This window comes from Artibeus jamaicensis, unplaced genomic scaffold (genome assembly GCF_021234435.1).
Source record: "Artibeus jamaicensis isolate MK-2021 breed Jamaican fruit bat unplaced genomic scaffold, CSHL_Jam_final contig_797, whole genome shotgun sequence".
NCBI classification, from domain to species: Eukaryota; Metazoa; Chordata; class Mammalia; order Chiroptera; family Phyllostomidae; genus Artibeus; species Artibeus jamaicensis.
The window spans coordinates 935,095-956,340 of NW_026521977.1; the positions used below are offsets into that span (position 1 = coordinate 935,095).

A 21,246-nucleotide genomic window follows, 5' to 3' on the forward strand; every position below is an offset into this window, starting at 1 on the left:
ACAGATTACAAAACCAAGCTCAGAGAGGTTCATTAATTTGCCAGAGGACATACAGCCAGTAAGAGGGAGAGCTGAAGGCCAGTAGCAATAGAGGAAATGAGGACAACAAAGCCTTGTGTTCAGAACACCCTATGAGACAAACACTAATGCAGCAGTTAGGCTGTTCCCGGCCTCCCCACCCTCCAGGGGCCCTGACACAGATGCTTTGTCAGACAAACACATACAGGGTAAGATTTCACTTTATTGTTACATCAATCTCACAAATAAACCCAACACAGCCAGAAACACTGAGCAGATAAAGTGCTAATGCAGAGGCCTGGCAACAGAGGGAGGAAGTAATGCAGTTCATCTCCTCCATGTCCCCGACCTGAAAAGATATTGCTATTGCACAAGAGTGAGGAGAGCTGACGCACTAAGCAGTCATTCTATAGACACTTTGAGCTAAAGAACAGAGAATTGTACCAGATGGGATCTGTGCAGGGCAGGGAAATAGAAAGGTCAGAAAACATTTGTTCCTCAAACAAGTCAGGCAGAGAAATACCAAATGACAAAAACAGTCTTCCAAACTTTCTGCGTTTGAGATGGACATCTAGCAAGGAAGGTGAGGGGTACCAGTTCTAAGAGCTACTTCCTGCTGCTTCCTGTCTTCAGAACTGTGACCTAGGTACCAGAGAGAATTTTCTAGGATTCTGGGAAGAACCGACCTCACCTGCTTACCTTGCCAGCACCCACCCCCGAAATACACCCAAGTGCTCCCTAATGAATATCAAGGAGATATGGGCTACCAAAGTAATCAACTTGGCAGCATTTAAAGATTAATGAAGCTCAAAATTTCCCATAATTGTCTTTGGACATTTTAAGGTACCTCTATGAAGCCTGAGGTTTAAAATATAATTTGGTTAGTAAATTCAAATGATTTGACTACATTGAGATTATGATGCTTTAAGCTCAAATTGCCCCACTTGTTTCTATTCCAAAATTGGAAAAATCACTAATTCTCAGAGGCCAGAAAGATCACTAAAGGTCATCTACCTTCCCCTTGATGCCATATAATCCTGAACTCAAAGGGCACAGAATCATTCTAGTACCTGAGAATTCCTGGTCTCACTGGTCTACAGGGAATCTATATAAAGATACACCAGGCCCAGGAATTTCCTACAAGCCTCACTTGCAGCCAGGAACCAAGGCTCAGAGTGGAACTTCAACTAGGGAAGGGGTGAAGTATTTCATCTCAGTCCTCGGATAAGAAGCAGACCAAAGTGCTGTCATGACGGGAGGAGAGTAGAGAGGCCTCAGTGGGAAGGCACAAGCCCCGCTAGGTAAGAAAATGGAGTGGAAGCGAAGGGGGCAATGGAGGCTGGGAGCCTGGAAGCATCCCTGCTAAAGCTTCAAAGGTGACCATCTCTACTGCGGCTATGCTTAATTTTCCATCTTACTTCCTCTATAGGAGCTGATAAGAACGGGGTCTGCAGATGACCCCGGGATAACTGGTTGCAGCTGTTCAATGGAGGTCACCAAGTCTCCTTCTAGTCTTGAGGGAGCTCCTGCAAGGCTAAAAACATCCCAAGTCCCAAAGAGTTGTTTGGTAGGAGCAGCAGCTGAATGTTAGGCAGGACTGTTGGTGGGACCTGTCAAAGTTCAAAGTGGGATCTATTAAACACTCTGGGAACTCATGCTATGAATCAAGGGTAGACTTGGGAATCTCCTAAAAGGATACCCACAACTGGCTATTTTCCTGACTTCTCCAGGCACTTCTATGACCAAATTGAAGAAGAAATGCCATTATAGGTATCTGTGTGCCCAAGCTGATGCCCCCAACGAAAAGCTTCAAGAAGTCCCTGTAATCTTCAGTTCTTCGAGAGGGGTCAGGAAATATTGGGCAGTCAGTAAAAGTTTTCCTTATTAACACTGCCAGCTCCTGCTGGCACTTCCTCTTCCCACTTCCCTCATACCAGGACAGAGCTAAAGAGTGTTCAAACCCTCAATTTCCAGCCTGGAAGTTTCCTTCCCAGAAAAATTTCCCTGTGTAGGCCTTCCCACCAACTGATTCTGTCTACTCCTCCCTTCCATTCTGGGCCTGTTCCAGGTTTTTTCACCTTGTTTACCTACTCCTGTTTGCAGCTACTCGAGTCCAGGCCAGACAAACAACAGGCTGGGCAGAGAGAGCGACTGCATCCCGGGAGTATTAATGTCTAACAATGATACCCAGATTACCGGTATTTACTGAAGCCTTCAATTCCATCTCAGAGAGTAATTAACGTTCTTCTGTCTGTGGTTCCTTCCCCTCCTTTCCTTCAAGAAATTCCAGGTGAAAGACCATCTCATTGATCTTTGTACCTTCAGCTTTTAGGTACTAAGACAAGGGCTTGAATGTGACAATTCAGGGCAGGGGAATTTCAGCGGACTTAGCTCACAGAGGGGAGGGACACCTAGTCCTCCTTGCTTCCATCCCCAAAGCACATTCCTCCCCTACCCTGCCTTTCTACAAACCCCCATCTCTTTACCTTCCTCTCAAGTCCTAAAGGTAAACAAAGCAGCATGGGAGAACAAACGAACACAGCCTTGGCTTTTCAGGAAAAAGTTCTAGGTCCCTTCTGCTGCTGACTCTGTGTTTGAGTTTAGACAATTCAGTCGCCTCTCTGGACCTTTAAATTGATCTCCCTGGGCTCTTTCTGATCTCAGATCTATTCATACTTGAGAAACCAATGAATGAATTAGAAGAGATGTTCATTCTGAGACATATCCTGCACCTGTCTGAAACAGCTGAAAGGAGATAAAGGTCAGGGTCCTGTTTATTATACATTTTAGCTATAGGAGAAGTAGCAAGTGTACTTATGGGGAAATAGAACCTGGCAGCCCCTATATTTGACTAATAAAAGCAAGTTCCTGGAAGAAGCAGAGAAAGAGGCCACAAGTGAGACCTGGCAGTGTCAAAAGGTCTATATTAAGTGGTCAAAGGAGTAGAAAACAATGGCTATAACCAGACAAGATCTCTAAGCACAGACTAAAGTCTAGAGAGGTCTGGGTGGGAAAGAGCCCCTGTGGCTTCTATTAGAGAAAAGGACTTGGTCCACAGCAAGTTGCTACTGCATTTGGTTCAAACCCCGGTTTCTCCATCTGTCCACTTGGTGTGTGCACCTGTGCAGACACACTGCAGGCTGCGGTTATGCTTCTGAAGTGCTGAAAGGAGAAGGAAACAGAATAAACGATACCCAATTCAAGGACTTTAGGAAGGCGAGCATAAGTTTAGTTTAAACTCATTTTCTCCACCACTCTGGGCAGTATCATAACTGCTCACTCTGAAATGTGAGCGAGAGAGTTTTTTAAGATGGTGAAATGTGGGGGTGGGGAGAGTGTATCTGTGGTATGACTGAAGGCCACAGGCAGAACGCAACCCATGGGGATGGCCGGGTGGGGGGGGAATGGCGGGGGAAAATGAGGTAATGGATGTTTAGACTTACTGTGATGATCACTTTGTAATATATACAAATATTGAATCATTATGTTGCATACCCGAAGCTAATATAATATGTTAATTATACCTAAAAAAAAAAGAACACAACCCAACATCCTGTATGAGAACCCCTCTGGTTAATGGCCAATGGATTTGATTTGATCTGACCCATTTGGACACTCACTTGTCTTCACTCAAGGACACTGTCTCCACAAAAGGAATTTCTTCTTTGTCTGTTTTCCCCATGATCAGCTGGTGTTTATCCAAGTTTATGATGCACTGAAAACAAAGGAAAATCACTGGTTACTGTTAATGATCTCCCTTTGGGGGTGTCCATATAAGATGACCCCTCATATGGGGAAAGTAGAACCCCTTATATCAAAGGGAAAGTAGAACCGATCCTACCTTCAGGGACCGGAGAGTCTGCAGACCAAGGGACAAGTTTTTCTCATTGTCCTCTAATAAAAAGAAATTAAAATTCAGCCACTTCCATATTGATTTAGAAGTCAGCCTTATCATCATTAGTTTCCATTCAGCCTATCAATCATCTATCCACCCAATAAATATTTGTTCTATCCATCTAATAAACATCTGGTGTGCATCTGTTATTTTAAGTAATTTTCTCAGATCATTATAGTGAAACATCAATAGAACCAAAGATTCAAGCCCTGGTCTTTTTAACCAAAATTCAAAAGCAGGTCTTTTTCTTTCTTTTTTTAATCCTCGCCTAAGGATACCTTTATTGATTTGGGAGAGAGAGGAAAGGAAAGAGAGAGAGAAACATCAATGTGAGAGAGAAACATCAGTCGGTTGTCTCCCATACGTGCCCTGACTAGGGATCAAACCTGCAACCTAAGTACATGCTCTGACCAGGAATCGAACCTGCAACCTCTGGATGTATGGGATGATGCTCCAGCCAACTGAACCACATGGCCAGGGCAAACCCAGGACTTTTTAACTTTAAATGAAAATCAAGAACTTAGAGTAGTGTAGAATAGAACACATTAGGGAAAGTAATAGGTGTTGGGGAATTATCAAGGGATTTATGGCATAGGAGTGAGAGGATCTTGCCATCGACCTCAGAGTCGCTCATGGAAAGCTCTGAGGGGCCACTTTCACTGGCACACAACATGTTTGTTGTCTTGCTCCTTCCCCCTTCTTTTTTTCAAGATAAGTCTCAACTTGCCTTGAATGTAGCCCAGGGTCCCACTGGTATTTTGGAGGGCAATAATTGGGACACAGTCTACAGTACAGAAAAGTGAAAACCTGGGATTTTGAAGAAGTCAGTATTTACAGACATGAGATCTCATGAGTAGGAAGAGGATTTACATGGGGGCCCATAGGTCCGGTCCCCAGTTCTACTCACCAACCACAGCTGCTGGGCAGTCCAGGCGGAGAGAGCCCAGTGTGATCACGAGGTGCTCAATCTGGCCCACTACTTTCAGATGCCGGGGTAGAGCAAGCTTCTCTCCTTCATGCTTGTGAGATCTGACATGCTCCTTGAGTCTGCACCAGAGGAGAAGATACCAGAATCCCCTTGGCAGAGGCTTCTGATGGACTCTGGCAATATCTACCTTCTGACCCACAGTTGGAATTATCCAGGGATTTCCTGGGATCAATTTACAAAAAAAGTGCTAGCCAGTCTACACTTCTTATTTTGGCACTGTGTCCTAAACATGCCAGGGGATATAAGAAAAACTAAAAATGCAGCCTCTGTACATAAAGAGATAACGCCACTATGTGTGCAGGTAAAAGATAAGAGTTGATGCACTCAGAGAGTCCTATTCTGCATCCTGACATCCCTACTCATGTGCGAGGCAGCTTCGTTAACATGTCCTTTTACCCCTCTGTGGGTAACAGATCTCAGAGAGGGCAGGTTGATTCTAATTTTAGAAGATACTTTGTTCAATGTCTAACTTTCTCTGTGTCTTTTTTATTTCAGTCTACCCTCATCAGTTAGTCTTAGGCTATAAGTTTAATGTCAGTAAGTGCATTGATATTAATATCAGCAAGGAATATCACAGAGAAAGTTCCAACTAATTTAACTTATCTGTGCAGGGGAGGAAGGAAAGAAACAGCATCCAAGGTTTCACAGTTATGTAACGTGATGGGAACAGCTAGCACCCGAACCATTGTGGGTTGGTGGATAAATACTTAATTATGGACTTTCTGTGCCAATACTTCTGCTTTACTCCATTTCCTCTCTTTTAGTGTTATAGCCCATCCAAAAAAATAATAATTGCAGCTTTATAGATGGTTATTAATTCCTCTGGAATCATGGCAGTCTGCTGCCTAATTATGCACCAGGACATAATTAGTCTTTCTGGAACCATCACGTTGCACTTTACCTCATCTTTTCACCACATTAAAAAGACCAGGGTTCTTCCCACAAGAGCACTTGCATCTTGGACTCCCCCCACCACCCTGTATAGCAATATACAAAACCCACAGAGGTAGTTTCAAAGAGACACAGCAATGGTGAAGGTGGAGGGCAGGGGAGGAACAAGAAGGAACAGATCACGTAGCATAGGTCACTGATCCCACAAATCAAGTCTTGTGTAAGCCCTACCTAAGAATATGAACGCCTTGAAAGTAGTTTAAAATGGGCCATTATATATACCCTAGCGATTGTGTCAATGCAGAGATTTGGGCTAGAGAATGATCTGTTGTGTGTAGGGATACAGAAGTGGAAAAGAACGCTGGGTTGATCCTCCTAATTCTGGGCTACATCTCAGTGCCCTTTGGTACTTTGGAAGAAAGAGAAGGAAGAAGAAATGAAAGTACAGACTGAGTGAAAAGGAGGAAGGGTACAAAACAGCTTTCTGTGACTAAAAGAGAGAGAAGTCATTACCAGCTGTTAGAGAACTGAAGACATTCAATACATGAGGTATCTGCCTCTCGCACCCAAAACCCAGCAGGCACAGAAGTAAGATGTCATTTCACATGTTCTTCAGAAAGAAAAAAACACACTGAGAAACTTTTGGTTAATGACTGCTATTCAGGCCTGGCAGCAACAGCAGTCCCATTCCAAGTTCAGACTGATGCTTCTTGGGACAGGCAGTATGACCTTAAGAAGGACCCTAGTAAGCTAAAGCCTCCCACATATCCTGCTGTTACTCATGGAGGTTATACCAACAGAACAGCTCCTTCTAATTTGATGTCTGGGCAGGGCACAAATCTGGATCAGGGCATGACACACAGCAACCAAGAATCTCATGTTCTCTCATTCCAGAGCCCAGTGGTCTTTTCTCAAAATGTAATACATGGGAGTTAATGGAAAGTCTGAGGCTTTCCTGGCTCACTGATTCCTCCCAGGGCCCTGAGGACCCTCACTCTGTCCTACAGACTGGATCCAGCTGATATTTTAGCTCTGCATACTTCTCTTGGAGCCTCTGTGGAGACCTTCACCATCTCTAACCTCAAAACAGATTCAGGCAGAGTGATTAGCATCTGAATTCCATCCATCCAGTACAACTCCATCCAGCAGCTACTTACCCCAGTCTATACACACAGGCTGAAGAGATGAGATTATACTGACAGCCTGTGTCAATCAGGGCTTTCACATCCTTTCCAGCACACTGTGGAGAGGAAACACACTGTTCAATAAGAGCAAGGGAAGGGAGATCCAGAGAGCAAGCAGCAGATGTCGTATGAATGGCAGGGGTGGAAAGCATCTTCACAATATGGGGTGGTAGCATCCCATCTTTACCCACTGCCGAGTCTCCTTTGAGGGGTTCTTTTCCCTGCTGAACCTAGAGCTGACAGAAGATCCCAAAGGAATTTGGGTGTTTCATCCTATACATCAAGTAGATCTTGTGTGTGTGTGTGTGTGTGTGTGTGTGTGTGCGCGCGCGTGTGTGTATCACACAGCCCCATGCAAATCTGATGAATGTTTTGGTCCTTTTTTCCATAAGGATGCAAATGCGTGCAAAATACTGCATACATGTTCTCTGTTGCAGGGAGTGCCCTCCTTGAAACTCATTTACAAATTCTATGGTAAGACCCACATGCTATAATTTGGAGGTAAGAAACCCACTATTGGGATCACAATAAGCCCAAACTGTACTTGCCAGAAAACCCTGGAAAAGCTGTTCTCAGAACATTACCTGGCAAGAAACCAAAATCATGTCATCATCCTCAGACCTCTTCAGTCCCTCAGACTTGGCCTGATTGAGTTTGTTGGTCTTGGAGGTCCAAGGGACACGACTGCTTCGGAGCTTGGACAGGTTGGTTTCCATGAGGCGCCTCTGCAGAATGTTATGTGGTTGCTTGAGGAAGGGAAAGCAGAGGCTTCTTAATGGCAAGTCATTTTTCCCACTGTCCCCCAGGTACCACTGAAATAATGAAGGAGCCGCACATAACAGAGCTCTACCTTTGCTACTTATTTATTCTTCCTTCAAGTAGGGACATCGCTGGTATTGTCAGAGCAGGTACTATAAACCGCTTTGCAGGAGGCTACCCAGAATGAAAAGAGCAAGGCGGGACACTAAAAACTGGCTAGGGCCAATGTACAGTCCATGGCTACAGAGAACTGAAGGACCCTGTGATTTGGACTGCCTGGGCTGTGCCTTCCCACCCCTTCCTTACAAGGGCATTTCAGGAGAAAAGTGTCCTTTTCCCATGTGGAACAGATGTACTTTTCAGGTGACTTACAGAAGGGGCAGCTTATTTCTAGAGGCTGAAGACGCCTGCCTAGGACTGATTGTCAGAGGCTCTGCCTATTTCTATTTCAAGTCTGACTCCCTTACAGCCTTTTATGTAACTGATCCGTACACATATGCCTTACTGGCCTGACGGCTGAGTTACCCACAGGTGGATGGGGTGGGAAGACAGGAATTGAGACCTGCTGAGCAACCCTCTCAAGAGACACACTTTGGAACGTGGCAGAACCCACAGGAATCATCCTTACTAAACCTCGAAGAGTGTAAGACAACTTCTGCCATATGCTTGTCATATGCTTGTCATCCATTCCCTTCTCTTCAATGGGCCAAAAAGTGGGAGTATAAAAGGTGCAGAGACTGACCAAGAAGAAGGGGACTTAACTTGACCTTATATCTGTGTCAGGATATCTACTGTTAGAAAGCAGAGTGAGGAATGTGATTTCAAGTCTGCCTTTTGACTGAGCTTAGGAGAGAGTTCCCAGGGCAGATGAGTCTGTGCTCTACTGTTTTCACCCGAAGTGGCCTCCAGAGAGTATAAGCTACCTCTTGATAAGAAGTTGTTGACCTGAGAAACTTCTACACAAAGCATCTTATTCCCAGTTTACATTATGATTCAAAATCCCTCGAAGTATAGCATCGAACCCTAAGGTTCTATATAACACATACCAGATGGCACTCCAATTCTAGGGGAAGACAGTCACTCTTAGCAGCCCAGAGCCTAGAACTTTCCCAGGGAAGGCAGGAGGATGGAGTCAGAGCCATGACTCACTGTAACCCTGGTGAGGTGAAGAAATGTATTCCCAAAATACTCTGATCCTTGGCAAAACAGATTCTAAATTAGTATCCTTAAGAAAAGGAGAGAAAGAGGTACTTTAAAGAAAATGAGCTTCTTAAGTTGATAAAAAGCTAGAGGAAGTGTTAACTCAGATTTTCTGATGTGCTGGTGGGATAATGCTTTGCTCCTCAAAAGAAATAGAAATTCTTCATTCTTCTCTCTCTTGCTAATAAGCCTAGACTCCTAACTCAAATCATACTAAATCAGGGTGTTTGCTTCTGTCAAGTCCACGCTCAGTAGGGCCAGCTCAGGTAAATTGCACAGAACTGAAAACTGCAAGAGGTTTCAAAGGCCATCTAATCAAAGCCCTCCTCACAGAAAGCTCGGGGCTTTCCTTTCATTATACGTCCGTTTGCTGAACAGCACTTTATCTGGGTACTCGGTCCTGCAGAGGAGTCTCATCACCACTGGACAGAGGAGGCAAATGAGGAACATTCTAGAATTTATTCTCCTTGAAGTCATCTTTTTTGAATTTCCCTCCCTTCCTTTTGGGCTCTTCCTCCACAGGCTATAAAACATACTCAAAGTTCTAATATATTGAGGAGAAAAACCCCAGACCTGGTCTCCTCAACTCTACATGCCTCTCTAATCATACCCTTGATCTTGAATGGTCTTTTTAAAGAAAAGCCAAATCACCATATCTAGTTCCCAATACCCTCCATTTTCCTCACTGAGTCACTTTCGATCCCATAGCACCAGTAACAACCTCCTCAGTTCCAAATCCGGCAGATATGTTTCAGCCTTCACTTTATTTGACTACTGGAGGGCCTTTGGCCCTGCTGACCAGTCAGCCCTCCATACCCACAGGCTTGGCAGCGACAGATTCAACCAATGCGGGTTGAAAATAATCAGGAAAAAAAATCTCAGAAAGTTCCAAAACACAAAACTTGGATTTTCCACATGCTGAGCTCTACACTGAATGAATCCACACAACTTAAGTGATGTACAGGCATACCCAGCTGTAGCCTATACAAACACTACTGCATTCTATATAAGGGACTTGAGCATCTGAGAACTTTAGTGGTGACTGTATTCCATTATTTGTCCTTTTCTTCAGAAATGAAAGGTCAAACGAATACACGCTCAATGTAAAATATGCACATATCGCTGAAGCATATACAGTGAAAAGGGACAGGCTCCCCAACCTCTCAACCCCTGCCTACAAATCACAACCATTAAGTTTAGAAGTATATCCTTTAAAAGAATTTTAATACAGTTACAAACATATACAAAAAATAGAATCATACTATAACACTTCTAAAATTTTCTATTCTTGTTAACCTATGAAATGCATTTTCTATCAATGAATATAATTCTCTTCGTTTACTTTCATAACTAAAAGTATTCAGAATATAGTTCGAGAATTGAAAATTCATAGCCAATAAACCCATATGGACCTCAGAGATATGTTTCTGTGGTCATTTTATTATGCCTGTGTGTTTTCAATGACCGCGTAACTATACACTTCTTCAAAGCAAAATTTCCCTGAAATGATGATCAAGGAATAAGAAAGGCCTAAACCTAGAACAAAGGGAACAGTAAAGAAAACAACAACAAAAAAGAAAGAGGTGCTGACATATTTTGGAATCTGAAGGGCAGATATAAAAGTGGTGCGTGACCTAGACTAGAGAAAGCTAAGCGAGTCACAGCATTCTACTCCACGGGGCACGGGGGCGGCACAGACTGCCAGCTGTTCATCGAAATCCATGTTCTCCTCTTCGTGTTGGGCCGATTCCTAGATTACGTTTCCCAGCCTCCCCACAGTGGGGCATGCCCACAGGACTGAGTTCTAGCAAAGAGAATATGGGTAGGAGAGACGTGTGCCACTACTAGACCTGGCCGCTGAAAATCTCCTGTACACCCTCCTCCATACACTTTTCCTCTCCCGATAGGCTGGAATGGAGATGACCACTAGGGTAAACTTCTTGGAGGTCACATGTTGAAGACACCAGAGTCACTGTCAGCCTCGGTCCTTAAATGACTATGGGAGGATGGACCTGATACTTAAGAAAAAATAACCTCTTATGTTTGAGCTATTATATATTTTGGGGTCTAACTATAAAAGCATTTTTCCTACTCAAACTAAAACCCCAGAAAGGCTGTGGAGCCAGAGGTATGAGCACCTCTATAGTTGGAGGGCATGATTACGGTAGGAAAGTAGATTAGTGTAAAGCCTGCAGAAGACTCCCACTTGGCCCAGAGGACTGGGAAGAATGCCAAAAGTTTACTCTTTTTGTAAGAGTAAATCAAAAGACTCTGGGTTGACAGTTTGGCTAGGCTTAGAAATTATGCACTGTCGGATTTCTAAAACAACTAAGAGAGGATGGCGTAGCATATTAAGCCAGAACCCACAGCTAAGAGTTTAAAGACTGAAAGGGCCCACACTGAGCCTTGCATGATGAAAGAAAAAAGATCCACACCAAGATTTCACATCACCATGAATTTCTGGAGTACTATAAATGACAAAGATTCTAAAAGCTTCCAAAGAGAGAAAATGATCCAAACACAAAGGATGAGGAACAAGAATGGCATAGGACTGCTCAGTGGTGATAATGGAAGCTAAAAGACAATGAAATAATGCTTTTTAAAAACTTGCCAGTACATACATTCTAAACCTAGCCAAACTATCAATCAAGACTCAGCAGGTACTTCCCGTACATCCTCAAGAAGCTCCTGAAGGCCATGTTCCACCAAAGCAAGAGAAATCAAAGAACAGGAGGTGGGAGGGGGAAGCATAGGACCCAAGAAATAAAGGATCCGATAGAGAAGACAGGCAAAGGAAATTCTGAGAATGGTGATTAAAGAAAAGTCGAGGATACGGGTTGTGCGGCAGGTCTTGAGAGCAACCAGTCCAAAATGAAATGGGAAGACAGAGGGCTCCGGGAAGGATGCCTCCAAGACAAATTAAAAAAAAAAAAAAAAAGGAAAGAAATGGACCTGCTAGGTCATCTTCAATTTTAAGGCACTTGAAGTATATTTAAATTTTACGTAGAAAATTGAATGAATGAATAAATAGGCAGTTAATAATTGTGAGAAAAATAAGTATGAATATGAGAAAGGAGACATAATTAAAATATATTATTTGACTCAACTGTGAATAAAATGAATGTAGTCATAATAATGTAAGCAGTACATGCTGATTTGACACAAAATAGTTATTTAACCGAATGTTGGTATAATAGGAGAGAAATATGATGGAGAGGTGTAGGAGAATCAAAACTTCATCTATTATTGTAGAAAATCAATAGGTAATGATAAAATCAATAAGTTGTTTATTTACTTGTTTACTATTTCATTCCCCCAGTTACAGTGTTAACTCCACAAGGGCAGGGATCTTGTCTTGATCACAGCTATATCTCCAACTCTTGACATAGTAATGAACAAACCAATCTCTACCCTTTATGTCTTCAAAAAGCCTTTCGTGATGAACATCATTAGCTCTTCCTTTCAGAATCCCTTCAGTTCTTGTACATTACGTAGTTTGTACTACTTGAGTTCACACTCCATGACTGTTACTGTGTAAATTTGCTTAACTGGTTCATTTTTTATGTTTATTGAAATACTGGGTTTCCAAGGACTGTTTTCTGCATTCCTGATATCCTTCAAGATACACATTGGTAATTAGCTAGGCAGGTGCTACAGGTGCTCTGATGGCCTTTTGGGCATAATTCTCAAGTCATCCTCCTGACATGAATCCTTCTTTATGCTTTAGCTCAACAAGGCAGCTACTAACTTAAGCCGTCCCTGGTTCTCTACTGTTTCTGAAGTGTTGCTGCTAAGCCCTAAGTAGGGTTCAAGCATCTAAACTCTACTCCAGCGAGCTCAAATGTGCCGCCGCCATCATCGTCAGGAGCTTCCGAAGGAAATGGGACCTGTGGGCAGTGCTGTTTTCTGGGTAGAAATAGTTGAGGTTCCTCAATCTGGCATACAGTTTGCTTAATTATCTCTTCTAATCAGGCTGTAGGTGGGAAGAATGTGGGGGAGGGGAGGAAATAGATTATACTGCAGGATGCCACCCAATATGATCTGCGCAAGAACTTCTAAGGCTACTTTCTCAATCCCTTTACCTATGCTGCACTGAACCCAGGCAGAATGAAACTAATGGAATTCTCTGGTCCAGACAATGGACCAGAGTAGAAAACAGGGAGGATGACAGAAGTCTGCCTTCTTTGTAGCATTCACTTCCAGAGGAGAAACCTAAGGTTTCTAGCTAGCAATAGAACCACAGTTAGAACCACCAGAAATAGGGGTCAGTAAACACAGCCCCCAAACCAAATCGGGGATGCTGCTTGTTTCTGTAAATAAAACTCATCAACTGTCTATGGCTGCTTTTGTACAACAGTAACATTTAATTTTGTACAACCAAGATCTTTTCTTGTCCCCTGCACTGCTGTCACACTGCTGTGAGCCTCCTTCATCTTGCACCTAATCAGTCTCCTGGCTTCTACTCTTGCCTCTCTACAGCCTAATCCACAAAGTGATCTGAATAACATTTTTACAGAATAAGTCATCTAAGGTCACCCCTCTGCCCAAAGTTTTACACTGGCTTTCCATATTGGATTAAAAGCAAAATATCTATACAGTGACCTAAGTACTCCGGCCTCCCACCACCTCTCTGATGTTATCTCCCTCTTGTTCATTTTGGTCTGGCAAGAATGACCTTCTCATAATTCTTCATTCACATCAAGCACACTGATAATTCAGGCCTTTTCACTTGCTGTTCCTTCTGCCTAGAACATTCTTCACCAAGATATTTTGCTCTCTAATTTCTTTCGGTATCTTTTAAAATGAAATCTTATCAGAGATGCCTTCCCTGACCCCCCTATATAAATAGCAAGGTCCCACTCTGCCCTACCCTGGCCACTCACTGCATTCCGAATGCCCCTTACCCTGGTTTATTTTCTCCATAGCTCCTATCGCTACTTGATATGTACCTATTTGCTTTTATTTTCTGCCTTTCCACAACAAAAATATAGGTTCCGTAAGGGCAAGATCTCTGTTTGGTTCACACTATTATATCTTGAATTCCTATATTATTGCCTGACATGTAATAAGTGTTCAATAAATATTTGTAGAACAAATTAATCTGCTCTGTTCTTCCTCTAATCTATATGCTCCTTACAGAAATTTTGCTATCTTCTTACCTGTGGTTCTAGCATCTATCAAGTGTTCTGACCACAGCAAGTATTCAAATAGTGTTTGCTATTTTTAGGACACAATCACAGCTCTGAAAATCTTCAGTTTGCACCAGGTCCTGGTGTTACACTGGTATTTCATGTTCCTTTTCAAAGGTGCCAAAGTTCTTTGGTTCAAAACCTATAGAATTATGGATGTCTTGTGGCATTATGAATAGCTAAACTACAGGGCACCGCCCATGGCTGCTCTAACTGAAAGATTCTGATCAGGTAGATCAGACATTCAGAGTATAGGACTAGCTATTTCATGGTCGGTTGGCTTTGCTGTGTTGCACCATCCTTCCCCTGGCCTTGGCCTTCATTCCTAATTCCAGTAAGTTTTGCTAAGGCATTTGGTTATAAGCAGAATCACTCATAGTAGGAACACAAAACTCCTTCTATTGCTAGACAACTATGGATTTGGCCTGATGCTCACCAATACTATTATATTGGAAAGACTGCACATTATCCTATAACACGACTGTTTTTTAAAAGTTAAAAAGTCTTTACCTCTGTGAGAAAAACATTTATGAGCCTGGTAACTAAAACAAAAGATACTCCAAGATTTTTCTCCAGTTTCATCAATTTTTTAAAAAAATAATAACTCAAATATCACTCATACCTCTGATTTTGCCTCTTGACATTAGACAGAAAAAAAAATCTCAAGATGAAAGGATACACAAAATAAGAGAGCCAGGCATAAGAAATAAGTTAACTATGCAATTAATTTGCATAGCAGACTTTGTAGCAGCCAACTACACATAAAACAGAAAGAGGGCAAAGGCACTTCTTGGGGGGGCCAAGAGAATAAGACCACATTTGATTGCCTACTGGTGCTCTTTGCCAATCCAAAAAAAAGTTGGCAGGCTAGTATCAAATAGCAAAAATTACAGACACAGCTTGGCAAAGGGTAATTTAGTAAACCCAGTAATATCATTCTAATATAGGTCACCAGTAGGAAAAAAATAACCCACAATCTTCTCACTCACTGGCATATACCCCAGAGTCAATTAAAGCTAATTTATTTTTCCCCTTGTCTCTCTCTGGTGCCATCCTCTCCTTATTCTTGTTCTTTTTCTAATGAGTTTATACTATATACCTCCTTAGTCAATGTTGGCATCCTCAAAATTTCACTTCAATACAAAAAAATGGAGTCAACACTGGTCTATATTGCCAGATATACCCTTAAAATGAAGTGATAGAGCACTTCTAAGGTTATTCTAAGATTATATTGAGGCAGCAAAATCAGTTCCAGGAGAGCTTAAGCAAGCCGCCTCACTCCAGTACTCACAGCTCTCCGGGCCCAACCACAGCCGGCCAGGCTGCGACCTGTTCTCACTCTTCTCTGCAACCATCTGCACATAAAAGGTGTGAGAACAGTGAGGAAGGGATATCGACTCCATGGCAATGGGGGGTAGAGGTGGAGAAAGTGTGAACCGCGGTTCAGGGCCACAGTAAACTGCTGCGTGTCACATCCACGGCAATAATCTGCTTTCTGAGGGTGCGTCCTTCTTCCAGGCTATGGCTAATTAGCTTCTGTGTGGTTCAGATGAGACAGACTGGAGTCAGAAACACAGATGGAATACTTCCCACACAGGATGAAGTAGTGTACGGAATGCTAAGGCAGAAGGATGGAGAGGTAGTTTCTCAGGGATAGGAAATCAGGAAAACCAAATTTTCATCATATCTTAATCCAGAATGAAAAGAAGAAAAACATTCCACATTTTACTTCTTTTCCCAATATTTTCTTCTTTATGGGTTCCTGTGGGTTCCAGGAGCTAGGATTATTTTGGCCCGAATGGAAGAAGACTTGGACCTGATTTGCTAAATAAATCTAAACTGCTTTAAAGTAAAAGAAGGAAAGACAGAGAGTTATCTTTTTTTTTTTCTGGGAATACATTTCAGTCATTACTCTAAGCGAGTCTGAAGCAGACTGACAATCCTGTGACTTGTGCAGGAAAAAAATCTTTGAGAAAACAGAGCAAGACAGCTGGGTAGACCTTCCTGTACATAAATAACTAAAAATGACTTTCATCACAATAAGGGAGGGCAAATCTGGTATTAGTATCTGTGTATCATTAGGGTCATTTTTAAAAAAAGATGCAGAATTCTGCCCTCAATAGTTATTCTTGAGCTAGAAATCCCAATTTCAGTGAACCAGGCTGACATGCGCCCCCACCCACCCAAATTAAACATTCTAAAAGCCAAAAAAAGAAGGAGAAGGAGAAGAAGAAGAAGAAACCCACTGGAAAAATTAGAGTACTTATTTCATTTAAAAGGCATTCAATTGATGTTTCATAAGTTATTGCCCCAATGAATAAAATGGTTATGGAATTTAGGAAAACAAGTAAACTACAAGAAAACTCCCGATAAAACTACAAAGCTAAACATAAATTCGGCCCAGGACCACTACAGTGATTGAAGGACGAGAGTCAAATACAGTTCTTTAAAGGAGTCCCCTTAGCCATCCGTCTCCCTCTATATCTAGAGGGCAGCATGGTCTTTGAACCCAGACCTCCACTCCAGTCCTCGGGGGTTCTCCTTAATGAGAAGAGCAACCCTCCTAGAAAAAGCTTGCACCAGCCCCGGCCCCACACATTAGCAGGTCGGTGAGATGGAGACTCCTGGGTTCCACCGTCTACCCATACTCTGTGGGGGGTGGAGGGAGGGGTGGAGTAGGAAGGGCTGATTATGATGAAGAGATAAATGTTTGGGGTTCAGGAAACCTTCATGTTCGACCCTTCTTTCCTGTCTCACTTCAGGATGCAAGGTCAAACGCAGGTAAGACCCAAATCAAACGGAGAAAATTTTGCATAGGGGAAAATGGATTTAACAGAAGTCATCTGGTATAGTGACCACGAAGAAACCCACCCCACTTCCCACTTCGTCCTCTCCTCACACTTACTAGGACCTCATGGTACCGGCCAAGCAGCCTGTGGGGCTGCCCTGGCTGCGAGGCTCCAGCCCCCTGCGATCAGAATCTGTACTGCGAATAACGGGAAGAAAAGGCGACTAGAGGGCAAGAGGGCAGGGGAGGGCGACTTGAGGGTCTTTTCTACTCGAGAACAGACCTCAAGGGAGGAAGCAGAGACGAGGGGAGGTGCGAGCTAGAAAAGCCACAACGGAATCCTGAGCCACCGAAGCCAGGGGATGGACGGATGGAGAATAGCGAGACGGAGGGCAGCGGCGGGCTGGGGCGGTGACTCAGTGAAAGCCGCAGGCGGCACTGGGCGGGCTCCGGGAGGCCGCAGCGCCAGGGGCTCCCGAGGCGGCGCGGGCGCGGTCGCGGGCGCGAGGCTCACCGTGTCCTTGGACGAGCCCAGCTTCTTGAGGCCGTCCAGGGGCAGAAGGTCAGCCGAGTCCTTGTGGATGAACTGCACGGCCTGCTTCATCCGGCGCTGCTGCCGCAGCGACGCCGCCTCCCGCATGTCGGTCTCCTTGCGGCCGCCCTCGGTGAGGAGCCCTGAGTAAAACATCGCTGAGACCCCCGCGGGCCGGCCTCAGTGCCGCCCCCGGAACCCCCGCCACACTGGTCTTCGAGCTCCTCCAGCGCCGGAGAACCGCGCGCCGTGCTCTTTATAGCCGAGCATGACGTCACGGAGAGCAGCCACTGCGCGCGCGGTGGGCGGGGCCGGCACCAGGCGGGGAGCGAACACAGCGCCCCCCGCCGGCGAGCGGCGAGCGGCTCCCAGCGTGGACGTCAGCTGAGCATCTCAGCGTCACCCCGACTTGGGGTAAGAGCCGGCGGGGAGGAGTGAAGCTGGCGGGACCGACCCGAAGCGCCAAGTGTCCACCTCGGTCTCTTTACCGGATTGCCCCTCCCGTGGGGGGCGTCCGCATTCTCTAGACCCGCAGTGCAGCCTCTCAGACCCTACCCGCTGCCGCCCCCGGATTCCCCCTCACCAGTCCACGCAGTGGCCGACCCCGGGATCACCGACAGCTGGGCCATGCCCCGAGTCCCGCCGCCCGCGCCGCAGCGCGGCTTCGCAAATTGCCGCCTCCGCCCCCCTTCCGATGCCCCCCGCGCCCACAGCCCAGGCTCGGGAGCACCCGCGGCGCACTCAGAACTTGGATCGCTCGGGATTTCTCTAACTTCAGGTCGGTCCCCACCTACCAGGCCACGTGACTGGGGAGGGGGCAGCTCCTGCGGGCCGGTTAGAGCTGGCCTTCCGGGGACCCTCCCTCCTCCTCGCACCCTCTGCCTGGGAAGCCCGGCGGGGCGGGAACCTGCAGGTCCGCCTGGGGCTGAGGAGAGACGTGGGTCCCTCCGCGCGACTGCACAGGAGTGCGAGCCTTACACCTGCTCTTTGGAATACCTGGCAGAAAAGCACGTTTCTCAACCGACACTAGGGCTTACCATCTCCCGAGCACGTTTCCAGAATCAATTGGTTTTCTTCGTGGTTCATACTCTCAAGCCATTCCAATAGGGCCTTCGGGCATCCTAGTTTCTGGCCTCAACTTTGTGACTCCTGCAAACTGCATTTCCATCCTAGGCACAACCACTTCCCTCTCCCAGCCCATCTCACTGGAACAGCGTGAAGCAGAAAGATCTACTTTCTGTAGAAACAAACAGTAAAAGTAACAATAATGGTATTTACTGAACAGTTTACCGTGTGCCAGGTATTGAAATACTTAAAATGTAGTAGCTCGTGGAATCTTGGCAACAGCTTATGAAGTAGTATTATCATTATCCCCATTTTACAGGTCAATACCTGAGACCTTTTAACTGGCCTACTGAATTTTGGTTCCCTTCCAATTCCTTATTTGCGGCTGCCAGAGTAACGTTTTCAAACTGCAAGTGTGATCATCTCACCTCCCTGCTTAACGTGCCTCAGAAGGCTTCCTATTGCTTTAAAGATAAAGACCCACGTTCTTTAGATAAAGAGCACATCTGCTCCCACCTGCTTCTCCACCCTGTACTTCAGCCTCATGAGCTCTCTTCCAGTTCCTCAGAGGAGCCATTCTCCCTTTTGCCAAATATTCTACCTTTGAATATCCTGTTCCTCTGCATGGAATGCCCCTCCGGCTCTGTTCAGTAAACAAACAGCCCTCAGCTTCATTATTGGCCTTCCCAGACCTCAGCTGCATTACTATTTCTTTAGGAAAGTCTTCTGTAACCCCCCAGAGAGGGTGCATTCTCTCTCATCATGTCCTATGCATCTCACCCCGACATTTTGCTTTTTCTGGTGACAGTGGTGGTGGTGGGAGACTGGTGTTGATTGTTTAATTAATGTTTCTCTCCATCTTCCTCATGAACTGTAAGTTCCAAGAAGGCAACTAAGTCTTTTTTACCCCTTACCGTTGAATCTAAAGCATGTAGGAGGCTCTCAGTAAATACTAAGTATGGCAAGAGTTAAGGTCTCACCCAAGGAAAGCAAATGGTAGCAATGGGCCTTTAAACCTAGGACCTACTGTCTGCTCCCCCAGAACCAGTGCTAGACCTTCCAGACCTGGAAGGGCTTGGTTTGACTTCAGGAACCTGCTTTTTCTCCTCTGTTCCTGCCTTCAATGCTTGCCCTAGATTCAGAGCTCACAGATAGCATGTGGGAAAATAAATCCAGAAGGCTGCTCACCTGGCCTCAAGGAATACCCCCCCCCAAAAAAAAAAACTACACAGAGAGCAGTATCTCCTGGAGGGGAAGGTGAGGAGGGGGTGGGATTGCAGCTTACCTTCCAGTCCCCTGGCACACTTCCAGTAGTAAACAACAGTGACTGCCCTGGCCCCTTCTATCCTGTCATCTGGATTCCTGCCTGGTCACTCCTCCAGGTGAGAGTCACCCAGGGAACAGTGAAAGACAGCCTTGCCTTGTCTCTCTCAGGTGCCTCTGAGCTCAGCAAAGCCTCAGGACAGGCCCAACAGTGAGGGCCCCAGGGGCTCGGGCTGGGACACCTACTCTCCGCAGGGAGGAAGCCAGGCAGGCAGATTCTGACTCCTTGCTCCTCAGGCAGCTCAGCTCAGTCTTGCAGCCTTTTTTGCTGAGGATGGCCCAGTGGAAGAAAAGGGCTGCTTTTATTGCAAAAGCCCCCCCACCCACCCCTGGGAACACCAGGAAGCTGAATCTCTCTGGTTGAACTGGAATTTGTCCATATCAAGTGTTGCTGAAAAATAAATAGGGCCTTGGCTGGAGCTGGGAATCTTTTTGTGAGTGCAGAGCTCTTTGCTGTCTTGGGATTTGTGTCCTGCAATTGAATATGTGGCCACAACACCCGCTGGTCCCCTCATCTGTCAGAGATCTTCCTTAGCCAGACTGATACCATCACTGCCCTAAGCGTGGGTCAGTGTGTTGAGGCCAACCCCACCCACTACCCCTACATACTGTGAGTTTCTGCAGACCACACACTGGCGGCTCCATATGAGGAGCATCACCTTGGGCAGTTTATCCAGTTGGCCCAAATGACTTTGAGCAAGTCACTCCCTATCTCTATGCCTGAGTTTCCATATCTGTAAAATGGGTGCAGTGAGATTGCATATAAATCTGGGCTTTGTAAACTCTGGAAGGCTGTACCAACAGAAAAGATTGTTATTAATTCTCCATATAGCTGAGCTCTCCTACCCCCATTGACTCATCTTGGAAGAAGTATGATATTAGTGTTAAAATCACAGGTTTTGGAGTCGAATACACTAGATTTCAATTCCCATTCTGCCACTTACTATCTATATGATTAATAAGTTGCTTCATCACTGTGAGTTTCAATTCCTCATCTGAAAAATGATGCCAGTAACATATCTACCTCTCAGTACTGCTGTGAGGGTTAAATGAAATAATACACACAGCACGTCATGGCACATAGGAAGGGCTCTACACAAGGTAGCTACCGTCATTGCCTGGGACAGCTTCAGGACAAGCTGTCGGTTGCCGAGCCTCAGAATAGGTCCTGGTCTATGCCTCCTCCAAGCCTCCCTACAGAGCTGCAGGAAATCTAAGTTAAACCTGAGCATCTTTTTACACACATTCCCCCTTCACCTGCCCCTGGGAGCCACAGCCTCCTGAGACAGGGGCCAGCTTGGTCCATGCCCGGTGTGTCTAGATTCTGAGTTTACTCTGTCAAGTGGCTTTGTGCTAGAGTTCTCTGCATCCTTCCTTGGCTGTTGTAGAGGATCTGTCCTTGAAAATTGTACTA

At 45.1% G+C, this 21,246-nt stretch overlaps 1 protein-coding gene across 1 annotated transcript; it reads right to left on the reverse strand.

The window, feature by feature from the left end:
* Positions 1 to 238: 238 nt before the first annotated feature.
* NRIP3 (nuclear receptor interacting protein 3) lies at positions 239 to 17,659 on the reverse strand. Its single transcript, XM_037133878.2, has 7 exons — positions 17,427 to 17,659; positions 7,561 to 7,722; positions 6,950 to 7,032; positions 4,821 to 4,960; positions 3,860 to 3,912; positions 3,639 to 3,733; positions 239 to 3,180 (listed from the first exon to the last, which is right to left on the reverse strand). Exons 1-7 carry the CDS (start codon positions 17,598 to 17,600, stop codon positions 3,165 to 3,167), a joined length of 723 nt encoding a protein of 240 aa, XP_036989773.1. The 5' UTR covers positions 17,601 to 17,659; the 3' UTR covers positions 239 to 3,164.
* Positions 17,660 to 21,246: the final 3,587 nt, after the last annotated feature.